Raw genomic sequence first — 13,950 nt, forward strand, 5'->3', positions numbered from 1 at the left:
GGGGGGCTTGATTAGACACAGCTCGACGAGTTTCGACACGTAGCGCTCTCGGGTTCACGTGGGTATGCGCCCTCGCCGCTGCCGCCTCAGGTCGGCCCCCCCACCGCTGGGGACTCGAACCCGGGCCTCGGGCGTCACTCAACAGGGAACCAGCAAGCTGATCTAAAAAGGGGGATCTCCCCTCAGCCTGGCGGCTGGGGACACTGCTATTCACTGGTGGCCGTATGCCGTGGGCGATACAATATTCTGTATTGAACAGCAGACAAGACAATAGACAGAAATACAATAACTATAAGTGTAAACAACAGTAGGGTGCCAGTGCAAAACTGTCAAAAACTGTGCAAATACATGACATTTCCATAGGCGAGCTACCTTGACACCACCTGTGATTCTGTCAAATCCACTGGGAAAAACTTGTCCAGTTTTTACTTTTGCGACACTCTATCCACCCTTGAGAAGAACTGACCAAATACGTCCGCTTTTTTATGTCTGCGTTGAAGGGGTTGCCGCATTTTATTGTGTGACTGAAAGAGGAGCTGGAAATCCTCCGCTGAAATCCCAGGTGAGAAACACAGACCGCAGCCCGCGAGAAACAGCGCCGCCTCGGAAGTCTAACCCCGCGTAACAGTTGAACAGCGCTCCTCTTTCCCCATTTTTATACAAACAGTATTTATCACACACACACAAATACAACGGGGAAAAAATGTCACTGCTCTGTTTGCCAGATATAACAACTTTTGTTAGAATGACGCAGAAAATAATTTACCGTCACGAAGTGTACAGCGGTCTTATTGGAGGCGGAAGGAGCTACAAAGTAACTGAGCACTGTACTTAGTGGGAAGGAGAAATGAACAGAGCCGAGAGAAAAGGACTTGTTTCTTTTATCTGACGATAGATTTTTGGAAATGACCATTTGTATCCACCCGGTTACAAGACACGCTCATTAAACAAGGGCTTGCAAACACGGGAAGACAAACACGTTTACTGGCGAAAGGTGTCAGGGAACTCAGGGAAGAGAGGACCGACATGCCGGCGACGGGTGGGTAGTTTTTGCTCCGCAAACTCTTCAGACTTGTCTCCACGGCCTCCTCCAGCTCCCCCTGTCTGGACGTGGCCAGTTTGGACTGGTCGTCTCCCACAATACGGTCCGTGCTTTGAGCACCCCGTTTCTGTGGGACAGCTCCTGTGAAACCGGGCTCCAGCACCCAGGTGCAGGTGCTGGGGTCCCCCTCCCCGCGTGTGCGCCGTCAGGAAACGCCCCTGGGCGAAAGCCCACCTCGACCCTATCAAGTCGGAGCGCCCGCTCGGCGGGACAGAACAGCGCATGCGGCGCTCTCTGGGTGTGAGCGGGAGCAGGAAGATCTGTGTGTCTTTTTGTCGGAATGAAAGGGAGCCCTCGCTGCATTTATGTGCTGGGTGCATGTCTGTGAGGGTGTTCTGGAAGGACTTTCAGAGTTTTGTTTGCAGGCAGTTTAAGGTGCTTTTTAGATTTGAGGATTTTGATATTTTATTGTACCGTTTCATAGAAAATTTGGAAACAGGGGCATTTATTTATAGTAAATGTATTAAGTCATTCTGGGTAAATTTCACATTCATAAATCAAAGTGGCCTAATAATACTCCCCTTTTAGTACTTTTTAGGGTGGGGTTGAAACTTTTTTTTTTAATGAAAAATGCTAACGTGAGGAAAACATTTGATTTTTTTATTAAATACAATTTGATCACATAATTTATTTCATTACCTCTGGCGGTTAATTATTTTTTTCTGTTTGTGTTTTTTCTCTTGTACCCGTTTCTGATCCCCTGTTTGTATTTGTATTTGTAAATTCTTGACACGTTTAATAAAACAGTTCTAAAAAAAAGACAGAACAGCGCCCTCCTTCTTTCCGCACGGAAGTCGTCATCAATCGGCGTCGGTCTCGCCCCGAAGGCAAAAGGGGACGAGTTCCGTTCCGTATAACAACGTCATCGCAGTGAGCCGGCTCCGCTGCTGTCCATGTGAGTTGGGAATGTGATTTTGTGGTTCTCATCGGGCTCGGGATTTGGAGAGATTTATGTGTGCCGTAGTGAGGTATGTAGAGTATAAACTAGCACCAACATTTCGGTGTCCGCTCCGTAAAACGTCGGTTGAACTGGTGAGAAAAACGTGAAGTTGAAGAACTAACATGAAAGTTCATTTTAGTGAACTTTCTGATTCCGACTCCTTTCTGCATCGTGTGCTTTTAACACAGCGGCTCCTCCTGTTTATATGTGCCCCCCCTACTGTAGTATTACTTCACTACGCTCTACGCTACGTTAAAATGAAAATCCAGGACATCATTCGGCTTTGTGAAAAGTTTATTTCAGTTTTTCAGTAGTTTATTTACACGCATCTCGTGTCGTTCATCTAGAAGAGGTCCATTTGTGCGATACAAACATGACCAACACTGTCTCGCCCAAAGAGTTTTTCCTACCGTTTCCCGTTAGCAAATCAGGATAAAATGTTGATGTTTGCTACTTAATAAAACCTCTTCACCCGTAAAAAGTATCTTGTCAAGTGAAAAACACAGCGAGACCCAGTCTTGCCTTGGTCGTAATGTGTCGTGTGAAAACATGTCATCGGAGTTCAGTCGTGAAGTAAAACTGCACATCGGAACTCAAGAATAACCGAAGTATGATGATTGATCATCTTTATGAAATTGTACACTACTGTAAGTGGAAATGCAGAACAAAAACTAAAAAGAGTTAATCCAGTTATAATCAGGAGTATATATGAGAAGGTGTACTCACGTGTATATATGTCCAAAATTAAAAATCCCAGGGTGTTTCTCGAAGAGAGTAGGGGTGTTACCCCAGCATGCTGCCCAAATTTCCCCCCGGCCTTTACCAGTCATGGCCTCCTGATAACCCCCCTCTCTGAACTGGCTTCATCACTCTGCTCTCCTCCCCACTGAGAGCTGGTGTGTGTGAGCAGACTGGTGCATCATCGCACTGGTGGTGGAAGAGGGGATCCCCAAACCTGCAAAGAGCTTTGAGGGGAGTGTCCAGAAAAGCACTATAGAAGAGTAAGAAGTGATTATTATAATAATAAAGAGGCAAGCTGCTGTGGTCTCTGACGGCTGGAGTGACAGGGTCTTTAGGGCAGACTGTGATGTTTAAAGAGAGGGTGAACGCTGACCAGCAGACAGGGGATTATAATAATAATAATAATAATTGCTTACACTTATATAGCGCTTTTCTGGACACTCCACTCAAAGCGCTTTACAGGTAATGGGGACTCCCCTCCACCACCACCAATGTGTAGCATCCACCTGGATGATGCGACGGCAGCCATAGTGCGCCAGAACGCTCACCACACATCAGCTATCAGTGGGGAGGAGAGCAGAGTGATGTAGCCAATTCATAGAGGGGGATTATTAGGAGGCCATGATTGGTAAGGGCCAATTGGAAATTTGGCCAGGACACCGGGGTTACACCCCTACTCTTTTCGAGAAGCGCCCTGGGATTTTTAATGACCACAGAGAGTCAGGACCTCGGTTTTACGTCTCATCCGAAGGACGGCGCCTGTTTACAGTATAGTGTCCCCATCACTATACTGGGGCATTAGGACCCACATGGACCACAGGGTGAGCGCCCCCTGCTGGCCCCACTAACACCTCTTCCAGCAGCAACCTTAGTTTTTCCCAGGAGGTCTCCCATCCAGGTACTGACCAGGCTCACACCTGCTTAGCTTCAGTGGGTTGCCAGTTGTGAGTTGCAGGGTGATATGGCTGCTGTAATACAGTAATGACCGCAGGGGAACTCGCACACTCCATACCAGCTCAGAACCCCAGCCCAGTGGGTGACCAGTTCCTCTTGGCGGTTCTCCAGCAGGAAGAGGTCCTGAAGACTCGGAGGCAGTAAGGCTGGGGGCCAGTCCGGCGGTGATTGATCAGGTGATTGATCAGGCGCGCGGAGAGACATGGAGCCGGCCAGGGGCGCAGCAGCGGAGAAGGAGGGACAGAGCCAGAGGAGGAAGGACAGGAAAGGAGGGAAGGGGAAGATGAGGCCGGAGGGCAGAGGGGGAGACGGAGGGAAGCCAGAGCGAAGATGGAAACGACTGGACGCCATGAGTGTGGGGTATTTCCGCAGAGTGAGCGCCAGACTGGAGGAGGAGTTCAGCACTGAGGAGGAGAGAGGTCAGTACATTAACACTGACTGGACACTCCAGTACATTAACACTGACTGGACACTCTAGTACATTAACACTGCACTGAGAGAGAGGGGTTCATACAGACACACTGACTGACTGGACACTCCAGTACATTAACACTGCACTGAGCGAGAGGGGTTCATACAGACACACTGACTGACTGGACACTCCAGTACATTAACACTGCACTGAGAGAGAGGGGTTCATACAGACACACTGACTGACTGGACACTCCAGTACATTAACACTGCACTGAGAGAGAGGGGTTCATACAGACACACTGACTGACTGGACACTCCAGTACATTAACACTGCACTGAGAGAGAGGGGTTCATACAGACACACTGACTGGACACTCCAGTACATTAACACTGCACTGAGAGAGAGGGGTTCATACAGACACACTGACTGACTGGACACTCCAGTACATTAACACTGCACTGAGAGAGAGGGGTTCATACAGACACACTGACTGACTGGACACTCCAGTACATTAACACTGCACTGAGAGAGAGGGGTTCATACAGACACACTGACTGACTGGACACTCCAGTACATTAACACTGCACTGAGAGAGAGGGGTTCATACAGACACACTGACTGGACACTCCAGTACATTAACACTGCACTGAGAGAGAGGGGTTCATACAGACACACTGACTGACTGGACACTCCAGTACATTAACACTGCACTGAGAGAGAGGGGTTCATACAGACACACTGACTGACTGGACACTCCAGTACATTAACACTGCACTGAGAGAGAGGGGTTCATACAGACACACTGACTGACTGGACACTCCAGTACATTAACACTGCACTGAGAGAGAGGGGTTCATACAGACACACTGACTGACAGGACACTCCAGTACATTAACACTGCACTGAGAGAGAGGGGTTCATACAGACACACTGACTGACTGGACACTCCAGTACATTAACACTGCACTGAGAGAGAGGGGTTCATACAGACACACTGACTGGACACTCCAGTACATTAACACTGCACTGAGAGAGAGGGGTTCATACAGACACACTGACTGACTGGACACTCCAGTACATTAACACTGCACTGAGAGAGAGGGGTTCATACAGACACACTGACTGACTGGACACTCCAGTACATTAACACTGCACTGAGAGAGAGGGGTTCATACAGACACACTGACTGACTGGACACTCCAGTACATTAACACTGCACTGAGAGAGAGGGGTTCATACAGACACACTGACTGACTGGACACTCCAGTACATTAACACTGCACTGAGAGAGAGGGGTTCATACAGACACACTGACTGGACACTCCAGTACATTAACACTGCACTGAGAGAGAGGGGTTCATACAGACACACTGACTGACTGGACACTCCAGTACATTAAAACTGCACTGAGAAATGTTATTGTTTGTTACAAAGCTCTCTCTAACCGTCTTGTCCTCCTATTTCTCTTACCCATCCCTCTCACTCTTGTTCTCTCTTCCTTCTCCAGACATGTTTGTGGAGAATGTCCTGTCAGAGGTCAGAGGACAGGCTGTCTCTGTGGCCACTGATATCACCGGCAGCGTGGCTCTCCAGAAGCTCCTCCCCCTGGCTAGCCCCGCCCAGGTGGGCGGCGTCCTCACTGAGCTGGGCGGAGACTCGGGGGCACAGTTCAAGGCTGTGTCATGTGACCGCTGTGGAGCACATATCGTAGAGACCGCTCTGCGGCAGACACACAGACTGCGAGGTGAGAGGCTGGACGCTGGGAGGGACAGAGACAGATAACCATACAGTTCAGTACTGACAGAAACAGACAGACTGAGAGTCGCACAGACACGAGAATCAGAATGAGTATTCATAGGTCTGCTCGTGGACAGAGTGACAGGTTAGCGCCACATGAACCACACAATGAATACATAACGCTAAAAATGGTTGTATGTTTCTGCTGACCTGTGGTTTCTCCATGGACAGTGGAGGATCCAGAAGCTACCACAGAGAACAGGAGTGAGGCAGACGGGCAGGCAGACGGCGAGGAGGATCATGGGATGCTGGAGAAGCAAGTGCTGGCACTGAGTCGCGCAGTGGTGGACAACCTGCTGGAGTTCGCCCAGGACGCGCACGGCACCTTTGTTGTCCGGAGGCTGGCCGAGACGCTGGGGGGCAGGCTGACGCAGGGCCGACCTGACCGACAGACAGGTGAGGGGTCAGAGGTCACACTGTGAGCAGAGCCAGTTCTGCTGTTTGTGCGTGACGCTTTGATGCTGTTCAAATATACATGGAGCTTGTCTGCTGCAGTTGAAGCATTTCTTTCCTTGGGGTATTAGCATAGTCACACATGTCAAATGTACTGCCTGCATTAAATTGACGATGGTCTCTAGCTAAACTCTTGGAGCCTGAGGACGCTGCTCTCAGGACGACAGTCAGCCGGGTCTCTGATGGTGTTCTCTGGAAACCTACAGGTCGGAAACCTAGAGATTTCAGCACCCAGGTCATCGACTTCCAAGTCCCACCGTCATTTGAAGAGGCTCTTGACAGGTTGTCAGACTGCCTGCTGGACAATATCAATGGTGAGGCTGACCACACTCTCTCTCAGTGCAGTATTATTGTACTGTGGTGTCCAGTCAGTCAGTGTGTCTGTATGAACCCCTCTCTCTCAGTGCAGTGTTAATGTACTGGAGTGTCCAGTCAGTCAGTGTGTCTGTATGAACCCCTCTCTCTCAGTGCAGTGTTAATGTACTGGAGTGTCCAGTCAGTCAGTGTGTCTGTATGAACCCCTCTCTCTCAGTGCAGTGTTAATGTACTGGAGTGTCCAGTCAGTCAGTGTGTCTGTATGAACCCCTCTCTCTCAGTGCAGTGTTAATGTACTGGAGTGTCCAGTCAGTCAGTGTGTCTGTATGAACCCCTCTCTCTCAGTGCGGTGTTAATGTACTGGAGTGTCCAGTCAGTCAGTGTGTCTGTATGAACCCCTCTCTCTCAGTGCAGTGTTAATGTACTGGAGTGTCCAGTCAGTCAGTGTGTCTGTATTAACCCCTCTCTTTGTCTTGTAGTGTTTGTCACTCACTCTCTGGCCTGTCCGGTGCTCCAGACAGTTCTCACTGTCTCTCAGAAGAAGAGGCCAGAGCTCTGCCAGCGCCTCACAGAGGGCATCATGGGATACTTGGCGTCTCTCAGCGCTGCCCCTGGGACGAGGTGTGTGCTCCATCTCTCTCCTCCGGAACCGCATCAGTTGGGATGATTATGTCCGGTTCCCTTAGTCGAACTGGACAGATTGTGTGGCCAGATACAGATGTGTCCGGGTCAACACCAGGAAAAACATCTGGATGTTGAATTGAGTGATGTTCTTCATTATGCACTTGTTCCAGCACAGCAATGGAAGGCCAGTCTTTGTCAGGAATACTGGGAGAAACTGTGAGGTCCTGATTAAACCCAGGACTGTGTGGACATAGTGAGAACGTAACAGAGTGCTTACTGACACCGAACAAGGGGCAGGCTGTGGCACCGCTGGTGAGAGACGGCACAGCGCCCCCTGCTGGTTGATGCAGCTGGCAGCTCAGAGCAGTACGTCACAGCAGCTGTGTTTCTTTTTGTTCATGCATTACATATAGCTATATATATAGATCGATATATCCAGATGAGTTAACATAGCGATATAGAAAGCTGTGCATCGTCACACTGGTTTGTGATGTAGCAGCTGAATTGTTCATGAGATCTGTGATGACTTCAGTCAACGCTCATGCGCTGATAATTGTCTGATTGACTCTTTCCCAGCCCCCTCCTGGTCTTCCTGAAGGACCAGACCTCCAGTCGCCTCCTCGAAATGCTCATAGCCGCGTGTGGCAAGCCCTTGCTCCGCGACCTCTACAGAAACCACTTCCGGGGTCATTTGGTCTCCCTGGCACTTCACCCAATCGCCAACTTCCCTGTGCAGAGACTGACAGCTGCTGCCGCCAAACACAAGCTGGTATAACAGTTTTGTCAGTCAGTGTGTCTGTATGAACCCCTCTCTCTCAGTGCAGTGTTAATGTACTGGAGTGTCCAGTCAGTGTGTCTGTATTAACCCCTCTCTTTCTCTCTCTCAGTTCCTGAAGATCTTTGATGAGCTCTCTGAGGGTCTAGAAGCTATCCTGGCGACCGGTCACATGGGTGTGATTGTCCAGTTAGCAGAGAGCTGCTCTCAGCAGGAGGAGAGACAAGCTCAGTGTACTCAGGCACTCCTGGAGGTAGGTCAGACCCCGACCAGACAGCGAGATGTAGTATAATTTATCTTCAGTAGTCACGCTTTCCATTACAATGTGGATGGGACAGTCAAGTAAACTCTGAATTGATAGTAAATCTGAAAAGTCACGATCAGATTTTGGGCTTTGAACGGCTCGAGCCCCAGTGTCCCAAAGCCAGAGGTTCGAACCCAAGTCAGGCCATGAGCCGACGGCACTGAGCAGTGCCTTGGGGCAGCACACGATCAGACGAGCTCTGTTGGGACTGGGCTGTGGTTCACTAGCTTGAGGGGTTGTGGTGATGTCATCACGAGAAGTGTCTCTTCTCCAGCGGCACTAAAGCGGTGATGTCATCGGGAGACGCAGGGTTGTGGTGATGTCATCAGGAGACACGGGGTTGTGGTGATGACGTTGGGAGAAGCATCTCTTCTCCGGTGGCACTAACAGGCCGCTCATCCGCGACAGGGACTGGAACTAGAGCGGTCACTCGTGTAGACTTTGACCTCTGACCTCTTCATCAGGTCGCCAGTGGGAGGGGCTACGGCGGGTGGGCTCGTCTGTGGCTCTGAGGGGCCACAGTGTGATTTAGCCCAACCCTGGCCAGATAAACCCACTTTCTTTACACCTGTGACGCAGAACGATCACCGAGGGTGACGCGCTGCTATGTCTGGGCGTGAAATCGAAACAATGCACTCTGGGTAGTCCGTTATCCCGGCCTCCCGCTCCGGGATTTGTGTGCAGCCGGCTCTTTAATCGGACTCTTACTCCAGGGCATCCTGCGCCACGCCACCCCAGTGTCTGCCGGGAGCAGCCCTCTTGACCACGGATCTGAGCCCCGCCTTTAATGACTGACTTACTACCAGACACCTCTGTAAGGGTTTGGCTGTGGTATTACTGTCAAACTGTTCTCTTTAGAAGAGAACAGCCTTTCCGGACTCCAGGGAAACAGTTTGAAAAGGCTAATTCATGGAATTGTTTAAATTGAGAGTTCAATTGAGCACCGGAGAGCCCCTCCAGACTGAACCCCAGCGGATACTGGGGTCACCGGGTCATGGACTGGAAAATCCCTAGGGAATTCTCTTTCTTCTCTGATGAAGAGGCCGGTTGCATCAAAGACCTGCACTGCAATGGGCTGGAGTCTGCGCTGGTGGTGGAGCCCTGCAGCACGCAGACAGACAGGGGTGCAGCTCCTGACTGACTGTGGTTACACTGTCGTCTCCCCCCCCACCCCAGGCATTTCACTGCTGGGACCCCCCCTCGAGACGAACTTCCTGTGCACCCCTCCTCCTCTCCTTGCTGGCTTATGAAGTGTACTACCACACTGACAGCCCAGGGGGCGACACTGAGACATCCCAGGTAATAATAATAATAATAAACTTTATTTTATATAGCGCCTTTAAAGGTGGCTTCTCAAAGCGCTTTACAGGATGACAATAACAATAAATAAGAAGACTACAACAATAAATAAGAAAAATTTCACAAGACAGGACACAATTATAATTACAGCAATACAACAATAACAATAGAGGAGACCGTGGAAGATGGTATTAAGAAGAGCAGAGGGGTGAAGAATGGAACCAGTTAAGTAAAGGCTTTTCTGAAAAGGAGGGTTTTGAGTCTGGATTTGAAGGAGTTTAGAGAAGGTGACTCTCTAATATCCTTGGGCAAGGAGTTCCAGAGCTTGGGGGCATAGCAGGAGAAGGCCCTGTCGCCCATACAATGTAGACGGGCTTGGGGGACAGTAAGGAGGGCAGAATTTGAAGAGCGGAGGTTGCGAGGTGGGGAGTAGGGCGATAAAAGTTCAGACAGGTATTGAGGTGCCAAGCCATGTAAAGCCTTGTAGGTGAGCATGAGGATTTTAAAGTCTACGCGGAATTTGACCGGAAGCCAGTGCAAGGACTCCAGGATAGGAGTAATGTGAACACTTGCACTAGATCTGGTCAGGATTCTGGCTGCTGAATTTTGGACATACTGCAGCTTGTTCAGAGTAGATTTAGATACCCCAGGGAGCAGAGCATTGCAGTAGTCAATTCGAGAGAATACAAATATGTTGATCAGCTTTTCAGCCACAATTAATGATAGCATAGTCTTGCGATATTTCTAAGGTGAAAAAAAGATGTTTTGACAGTATGCTGTACATGTGGGTCGAATGTTAAGCCAGAATCGAATATAACCCCAAGGTTTTTCAATTTTGATTGGAGCTCAAGTACAGAGCCATCTACAGACAGGGTTACAGGACTGGCTTTGCGAAGTTGATGGGGGGTACCAATAAGCATGACTTCAGTCTTGTCACAGTTAAGATGAAGGAAGTTTTGGTACAATTTCTCTCACTATCTGTTGAGTCAGTGTGTGTCTCTCTCTCTCTCAGTGCAGTGTTAATGTACTGGAGTGTCCAGTCAGTGTGTCTGTATGAACCCCTCTCTCTATGTGCAGTGTTAATGTACTGGAGTGTCCAGTCAGTCAGTGTGTCTGTATGAACCCCTCTCTCTCAGTGCAGTGTTAATGTACTGGAGTGTCCAGTCAGTGTGTCTGTATGAACCCCTCTCTCTCAGTGCAGTGTTAATGTACTGGAGTGTCCAGTCAGTCAGTGTGTCTGTATGAACCCCTCTCTCTCAGTGCAGTGTTAATGTACTGGAGTGTCCAGTCAGTCAGTGTGTCTGTATGAACCCCTCTCTCTCAGTGCAGTGTTAATGTACTGGAGTGTCCAGTCAGTGTGTCTGTATGAACCCCTCTCTCTCAGTGCAGTGTTAATGTACTGGAGTGTCCAGTCAGTCAGTGTGTCTGTATGAACCCCTCTCTCTCAGTGCAGTGTTAATGTACTGGAGTGTCCAGTCAGTCAGTGTGTCTGTATTAACCCTTCTCCATTTCCCTCTCTCTCTCCACAGCGCCCCCTGTCTGAGATCTGCTATCACGGCTCTCTCCTCGTACAGTCGCTGCTCAGGTTCTCCGATTGCTCCGTTGTCAAGACCAGTCTGAATTCCCTCCCCGCGAGTGACCTCCTGACCCTGGCCACTGACCCCTCGGGGAGCCACGTGCTGGAGGCCCACCTCAGGTCCCTGAACAAGGGGAAGAACAAATTCCTGAAGAAGCTGCAGGTCAGTGGCAGGTCGTGTTCGGCCGGAGAGGCAGGCTGCTGCTGGTCCAGCAGGTGGCGCTCCTCCCCCCGTCTCTGAACTTGCGGTGCGGTACCTCAGAGTGAACACAGGGGGCGCTGTGCTGCAGGGGGTATTAATGTGGGGTCCTGGTCAAGAGTGAGGATTAAATGTCTCATAAGAGTAGGGATTTAGTGTTCAGTCTGGTCATTCTCAGACATGACACACCCGTGTGGTGAATGTTTCTAAAGAAATGACTTTTCTTATTTGTTTGTTTGGAGAATCGGTCCCTCCCTGTTTGAAACTGCCAGTTGTTAGTTAGGTTTGCTCTGTGCTATAGCCCCCAGTGCCGCAGGGGAGAGAGTGTTGAGCTGCGCACTCTGGTCCCTCGCACACCCTCCTGCAAGATCTGCTTGTCCTGATTGGAGGTGCGTGGTGTCTCTCACTGCCAAAGTGAGCCCTGATTGGAGGAGCAGTGTGTCTCTCACTGCCAGAGTGAGCCCTGATTGGAGGAGCAGGGTGTCTCTCGCTGCCAGAGTGAGCCCTGATTGGAGGAGCAGGGTGTCTCTCACTGCCAGAGTGAGCCCTGATTGGAGGAGCAGGGTGTCTCTCGCTGCCAGAGTGAGCCCTGATTGGAGGAGCAGGGTGTCTCTCACTGCCAGAGTGAGCCCTGATTGGAGGAGCAGTGTGTCTCACTGCCAGAGTGAGCCCTGATTGGAGGAGCAGTGTGTCTCACTGCCAGAGTGAGCCCTGATTGGAGGAGCAGGGTGTCTCTCACTGCCAAAGTGAGCCCTGATTGGAGGAGCAGTGTGTCTCTCACTGCCAGAGTGAGCCCTGATTGGAGGAGCAGTGCGTCTCTCACTGACAGACTGAACCCTGATTGGAGCAGCAGTGTGTCTCTCACTGACAGAGTGAACCCTGATTGGAGGAGCAGGGTGTCTCTCACTGGTAGCAGTACAGGATTCCTACTGCCCTGGGCAGATACAGGGCAGCTGTACTGTAGAACAAAAAGCCAAGGAAGGCTTTCAAACCCACAAAATCCCTGGAGCACCTGACCAGTTCTTCCACTCAACCCCAGTGGGCTAGTGCCGAATCTGTCTCCCTCTGTCCACAGTCTGTGTCATACCCTCTGTGTTCCTCTGTCACAGGGTCACTTGGTCAAGATTGCGTGTTCAAAGCATGGCAGCCGTTTTCTGGAGAGTGTGTGGAATAACAGCCAGCTCAAACACAAGAGGGAGATTGCACAGGAGCTGGGTGAGTCTCTCTGCAGTGTTAATGTACTGGAGTGTCCAGTCAGTGTGTCTGTATGAACCCCTCTCTCTCAGTGCAGTGTTAATGTACTGGAGTGTCCAGTCAGTCAGTGTGTCTGTATGAACCCCTCTCTCTCTCAGTGCAGTGTTAATGTACTGGAGTGTCCAGTGTGTCTGTATGAACCCCTCTCTCTCAGTGCAGTGTTATGAACTGGAGTGTCCAGTCAGTGTGTCTGTATGAACCCCTCTCTCTCAGTGCAGTGTTAATGTACTGGAGTGTCCAGTCATTCAGTGTGTCTGTATGAACCCCTCTCTCTCAGTGCAGTGTTAATGTACTGGAGTGTCCAGTCAGTGTGTCTGTATGAACCCCTCTCTCTCAGTGCAGTGTTAATGTACTGGAGTGTCCTGTCAGTCAGTGTGTCTGTATGAACCCCTCTCTCTCAGTGCAGTGTTAATGTACTGGAGTGTCCAGTCAGTCAGTGTGTCTGTATGAACCCCTCTCTCTCAGTGCAGTGTTAATGTACTGGAGTGTCCAGTCAGTCAGTGTGTCTGTATGAACCCCTCTCTCTCAGTGCAGTGTTAATGTACTGGAGTGTCCAGTCAGTGTGTCTGTATTAACTCCTCTCTCTATCAGTTCCCAGTGAGGCAGTGCTCCGAGCTGATCAGTTTGGGCGTCATGTCTGTCGAAACTTTGCTCTGCCTCACTTCCTGAAGAGGCGGAGCCAGTGGGAGGAGCTCCAGGGTGCCCAGTCGAAGAAGAGGAAGATGTTCAGTGATATTCTGGAGGGAGTGTGAGAGAAAAGAGGAGGAGGAGAGAAGAGAGTGATATTGTGTCCAAACGTCCTTACCTCCCCCAATTGTCAGGGTCTAATCAATCTGAGCGATTTGTATTCTTCTCTAAAACATTTTTGTATGCATCTCTACAACACTTTATGTACACAAAGTAAAGACCATTATTAAATGGTATAAATGTTGAGCCCTTTATATTTTTTCAGAGAAGGTAAATGATTGTCATGTCTTTGAAGAGCAGCTCTTGTTTTGGAGATGTCTGTGACCTTTTTCTAAATGAAACTGTACTCCTGTGGGCGTGGCTATGAACCACAGACGAGCAGCACCGTCTTGTCCTGCACTGTATCATTTAGCAAGATGTCCGATTAGCCTGTGCACAGGAGTGACTCTGTCATTAGTCCTGGATATACAGTGTACTGAACCCTGGAAGGCTGTCCAGTCCTGGTCCTGGAGGGG

At 49.9% G+C, this 13,950-nt stretch overlaps 1 protein-coding gene across 3 annotated transcripts; it reads left to right on the forward strand.

Moving 5' to 3' along the window:
- Window positions 1–1,854: 1,854 nt before the first annotated feature.
- Window positions 1,855–13,681, forward strand: nop9 (NOP9 nucleolar protein). 3 transcript variants are annotated; one of them, XM_088637895.1, is made up of 12 exons: window positions 1,855–1,997; window positions 3,849–4,156; window positions 5,660–5,896; window positions 6,121–6,345; window positions 6,609–6,716; window positions 7,197–7,338; window positions 7,918–8,110; window positions 8,229–8,369; window positions 9,597–9,719; window positions 11,249–11,458; window positions 12,604–12,709; window positions 13,340–13,681. In XM_088637895.1, the coding sequence occupies exons 2-12, from the start codon at window positions 3,940–3,942 to the stop codon at window positions 13,498–13,500; spliced, it is 1,863 nt and encodes a 620-aa protein (XP_088494021.1). In that variant the 5' UTR covers window positions 1,855–1,997; window positions 3,849–3,939; the 3' UTR covers window positions 13,501–13,681. The 3 variants fall into 3 exon arrangements, with proteins under 3 accessions (XP_088494021.1, XP_088494020.1, XP_088494022.1); XM_088637894.1 differs by having other exon boundaries at window positions 1,919–2,070; XM_088637896.1 differs by having other exon boundaries at window positions 1,943–2,070; window positions 3,852–4,156.
- Window positions 13,682–13,950: the final 269 nt, after the last annotated feature.

This window comes from Lepisosteus platostomus, chromosome 6 (assembly GCF_059453375.1).
Source record: "Lepisosteus platostomus isolate fLepPlt1 chromosome 6, fLepPlt1.hap1, whole genome shotgun sequence".
Classification (NCBI taxonomy): Eukaryota; Metazoa; Chordata; class Actinopteri; order Semionotiformes; family Lepisosteidae; genus Lepisosteus; species Lepisosteus platostomus.